We start from the raw sequence: 5,000 nt of genomic DNA on the forward strand, positions 1-5,000 counted from the left end.
AGTTGTTTTCCTCATTGAGCCCCCCCCCCCCTTATAGATGCAACTGTTCTACTGACTGACCCCCTCCTCTTACAGATGCTGTTCTCCTCACTGACCCCCCCTTACAGATGCAGCTGTTCTCCTCACTGACCCTCCTCCCCCCCTTACAGATGCAACTGTTCTACTCACTGACACTCTCCCTTAACATATGCAGCTGTTCTCCTCATTGACCCTCCCCCCTTACAGATGCAACTGTTCTACTCACTGACCCTTTCCCCTTACAGATGCATCTGTCCTTCTCACTGACCCCTACCCTTACAGATGCAGCTGTTCTCCTCATTAACCCCCCACCCTTACAAATGCAGCTGTTCTCCTCATTAACCCCCCACCCTTACAGATGCAGCTATGCTCCTCACTGCCCACCTCCCCTTACAGATGCAGCTGTTCTCCTCACTGCCCCCTCCCCCCTTATAGATTAATCTGTTCTCCTCACTGCCCACCTCCCCTTGCAGATGCAACTGTTCACCTCTCTAACCCCCACCCCCTTACAGATGCAGCTGTTCTCCTCACTGTCCCCCTCCCCTTATAGAAGTAGCTGTCCTCCTCACTGACCCCCTCCCCCCCTTACTGATGCAGCTATTCTCTTCACTGCCCACCTCCCCTTACAGATGCAGCTGTTCTCCTCACTGACCCCCACCCCTTACAGATACAACTATTCTCCTCACTGTCCCCCTTCCCTTATGGATGTAGTTGTTCTCCTCACTGACCCTAACCCCTCACAGATGCAACTGTTCTCCTCACTGCCCACCTCCCCTTACAGATACAACTGTTCTCCTCACTGACCCCCATCTCCTTACAGATGCAGCTCTTCTTCTCACTGTCCTCCTCCCCTTATAGATGTAGCTGTTCTCCTCACTGCCCACCTCCCTATACAGATGCAGCTTTTCTCCTCACTGCTACCTCCCCTTACAGGTGCAGCTGTTCTCCTCACTGACCCCCATCTCCTTACAGATGCAGCTCTTCTTCTCACTGCTACCTCCCCTTACAGATGCAGCTGTTCTCCTCACTGTCCCCCTCCCCTTATGGATGTAGCTGTTCTCCTCACTGACCCCCCCCCCCTTACAGATACAGCTGTTCTCCTCACTGTCCCCCTCCCCTTATAGATGTAGCTGTTCTCCTCACTGACCCCCCACCCCCTTACAGATGCAGCTGTTCTCCTCACTGCCCACCTCCCCTTATAGATGCAGCTGTTCTCCTCACTGACCCCCCACCCCCTTACAGATACAGCTGTTCTCCTCACTGTCCCCCTCCCCTTATAGATGTAGCTGTTCTCCACACTGCCCCTCCCCCCCTTACAGATGCAGCTGTTCTCCTCACTGACCCCCCACCCCCTTACAAATACAGCCATTCTCCTCACTGTCTCCCTCCCCCTATAGATGTAGCTGTTCTCCTCACTGACCCCTCACCCCCTTACAGATGCAACTGTTCTCCTCACTGTCCCCCCTCCCCTTATGGATGTCGCTGTTTTCCTCACTGACCCCCCCCCCCTTTACAGATACAGCTATTCTCCTCACTGTCCCTCTCCCCTCATGGATGTAGCTGTTCTCCTCACTGACACTCCACCCCTTTCAGATGCAGCTGTTCTCCTCACTGCTCACCTCCCCTTATAGATCCAGCTGTTCTCCTCACTGACCCTCCACCCCCTTACAAATACATCCGTTCTACTCACTGTCTCCCTCCCCCTATAGATGTAGCTGTTCTCCTCACTGCCCACCTCCTCTTACAGATGCAGCTGTTCTCCTCACTGACCTCCCACCCCCTTACAAATACAGCCGTTCTCCTCACTGTCTCCCTCCCCCAATAGATGTAGCTGTTCTCCTCACTGTCCCCCTCCCCTTATGGATGTAGCTGTTCTTTTCACTGACCCTCCACCCCTTACAGATGCAGCTGTTCTCCTCACTGCTCACCTCCCATTATAGATACAGCTGTTCTCCTCACTGCTCACCTCCCCTTATAGATGCAACTGTTCTCCTCACTGACCCCCTCCCCCCTTACAGATGTAGCTGTTCTCCTCACTGACCCCCCCCCCTTACAGATGCAGCTGTTCTCCTCACTGACCCTCCACCCCCTTACAAATACAGCCGTTCTACTCACTGTCTCCCTCCCCCTATAGATGTAGCTGCACTCCTCACTGCCCACCTCCTCTTACAGATGCAGCTGTTCTCCTCACTGACCTCCCACCACCTTACAAATACAGCCGTTCTCCTCACTGTCTCCCTCCCCCAATAGATGTAGCTGTTCTCCTCACTGTCCCCCTCCCCTTATGGATGTAGCTGTTCTTCTCACTGACCCTCCACCCCTTACAGATGCAGCTGTTCTCCTCACTGCTCACCTCCCCTTACAGATGCAGCTGTTCTCCTCACTGAGCCTCACCCCCTTACAAATGCAGCCGTTCTCCTCACTGTCCCGCTCCCCTTATACAGTAGATGTAGCTGTTCTCCTCACTGACCCCCCCATCCCCTTACAGATACAGCCGTTCTCATCACTGTCCCCCTCCCCCCACAGGTACAGCGCTACCTCTGCGTGAAGACGAAGGCCATGGTGGAGCGCGCCCTCTGGATCAACCTGGCGGGGCTGTTCGTGCTGATGTTTTCGTGCGCCTTCGGGGGCCTCGTGATCTTCGCCCGTTACTGGGACTGCGACCCCATCGGTGCCGGGGTCGTGACCTCAGCCGACCAGCTCATGCCTCTCTTCGTCATGGACACTGTGGGCGAGTGGAAGGGCCTGCCCGGGCTCTTCGTGGCGGGCATCTTCGCCGGCGCCCTCAGGTAGGGGGAGGGGGGAGGGGAGGAGAATACACATACACATGCATCAACATCAAACGTACAAACTTGCTTACGCAAAAAAAAAAAAAAAAAAAAAAAAAAAAAAACAGAACAATTTTCCCAACCTCTATTTATCTAGCTAATATCTATTTTCTTTCTTTCTCTCTCTCTCTCTCTCTCTCTCTTACAAACAAACCCTCTCCTGGCCTAACTCGCCCTCCCCCGACAGCACCGTGTCGTCGGGCATGAACTCCCTGGCGGCCATCGTCCTGGAGGACTTCCTGAGGAACGGCTGCTACAAGAACATCTCCGAACGGACCGCTACGATCGCGTCCAAGCTCCTCTCGCTCTTCTTCGGCCTCCTGACGTTCGCGCTCGTCTTCGTGGCGGAGCAGCTGGGGGGCGTGCTGTCGGTAGGGGCGTCGCTGCTGCTTGGGTGTATGGGTAGGGGTGGGGGTGGGGGATAGAGATAGATAGAGGGGAGGTGGAGAGAGAGAGAGAGAGAGAGTGAGAGTGAGAGTGAGAGTGAGAGTGAGAGAGAGAGAGGGGGGGAGGGGAGAGAAAAAAAAGAGAAAGAAAGAGCGAGAGAGAGAGAAAGAAATAGCGAAAAAGAGAGAGCAAGAACGAGAAAGAGAGAGAGGGGGGAGGGAGGGAGAAAAAAAAAGAGAAAGAAAGAGCGAGAGAGAGAGAAAGAAATAGCGAAAAAGAGAGAGCAAGAACGAGAAAGAGAGAGGGGGGGAGGGAGGGAGAGAAAAAAAAGAGAAAGAAAGAGCGAGAGAGAGAGAAAGAAATAGCGAAAAAGAGAGAGCAAGAGTGAGAGAGAGAGGGGGGGAGGGAGAGAAAAAAGGAGAGAGAAAGAGCGAAAAAGAGAGAGCAAGAGCTGGAGAGAGAGAGAGAGAGAGAGAGAGAGAGAGAGAGAGAGAGAGAGAGAGAGAGAGAGAGAGAGAGAGAGAGAGAGAGAGAGAGAGAGAGAGAGAGAGAAAGAGGAAGAGAGAGTGTGTGTGTGTGTGTGTGTGTCTCATATCACGGAGTCCCTATCAAACCCCGATAACCCTTTCCTTCCCTTCTCCTCGCCAACCGCAGGCGGCGCTGAGCATCTTCGGCATGGTGGGAGGACCTCTTCTCGGCCTCTTCTCCCTCGGCATGTTCTTCCCTTGGGCGAACAGTGTGGTAAGTGCGGGGCGGTGCGGATGTGATGGGCAGAGGTCATCATGTGGTGTTGGCGTCTTGTTTATCTTATCTGACACAGGGAGAAGTGATTCCATGGTTTTCGTGTTTTTTTTGTTTTTTTTTTTTTTAATATGAGATGACAATGCTATAGCAATTACAGCTGTAGGAGTTCCATTGCAGTTAATACTCTTGTGTTTGTTTCGTGTCTGCATTTGAAGATTACAGAGAGTTTACTTATTGTCACTTATCTTTTGGTTCTATAATCATACCGTCAGAGAGAGAGAAAGAACAATGAAACGCCTCACATAACGCCCCAAACTCAAACACAGATGCAATAAAACATCATCAAATCAAAATCATATAAAAAGACGAAGAATCAACTCCCCCTCCCCCCTCATTCTCCTCCCCCCCAGGGCGCGGCTGTGGGTCACGTGACCGGCCTGGTCTTCATGTTCTGGATCGGCGTGGGCACTCAGGTCGGGCTTGCAACGGGTGACGTCACGTATGAGAAGAAGCCGCTCAGCGTGAGTGGTTGCAACTTCACGCAATCCACGACCGAATTCTCATCCATCTCCACGGATTTCCTCTCGACTTCTGCCACGTCCTCTGTGCCTACCGAGTGAGGACTTCTGTTCTTGTGTAGTTATATGTCTCAGTATCGTATCTTATTACTCATTATATACATCCTTATATCCTTGTATTACCTCTTTCCAGAGCTCATTACTCATGTTATATATCCTTATATCCCTTTTATTACCTCTTTCTAAACATAACGAAAGACTCATTACGCCCATACTTAAGCCCCGCGGTCTCTACACGCCTCCATTCCTCATCGCCCTTCTCCCTCGCCCCCAACCAGGCCTCCTTCGGGAACCCTCGGCCTCTACCAGCTGTCCTACATGTGGTACTCCGCCACGGGATGCTTCACCGTCATCGTGGTAGGACTGACGGTGTCCCTGCTGACGGGCGGGAGGGATCTGGGGAGCCTCGACCCCCGCACGCTCTCGCCCCCCCTGCTGTGGCTGA

General features: G+C 52.9%; 1 protein-coding gene across 1 annotated transcript in view; it reads left to right on the plus strand.

The window, feature by feature from the left end:
* LOC122256119 (sodium-coupled monocarboxylate transporter 1) overlaps positions 1-5,000 on the plus strand; it is a 24,408-nt gene that overhangs the window by 17,461 nt on the left and 1,947 nt on the right. Inside the window, exons 7-11 of the mRNA XM_086533135.1 lie at positions 2,545-2,807; positions 3,034-3,217; positions 3,888-3,974; positions 4,388-4,593; positions 4,834-5,000. The exon at positions 4,834-5,000 is cut by the window's right edge and continues 41 nt beyond it. Of these exons, the coding sequence (XP_086389261.1) occupies positions 2,545-2,807; positions 3,034-3,217; positions 3,888-3,974; positions 4,388-4,593; positions 4,834-5,000 (907 nt within the window). The remainder of the gene's footprint in view (positions 1-2,544; positions 2,808-3,033; positions 3,218-3,887; positions 3,975-4,387; positions 4,594-4,833) is intronic.

Source organism: Penaeus japonicus, unplaced genomic scaffold (genome assembly GCF_977035675.1).
Source record: "Penaeus japonicus unplaced genomic scaffold, GWHDUDI00000001_assembly GWHDUDI00000038, whole genome shotgun sequence".
In the NCBI taxonomy this organism is placed as follows: domain Eukaryota; kingdom Metazoa; phylum Arthropoda; class Malacostraca; order Decapoda; family Penaeidae; genus Penaeus; species Penaeus japonicus.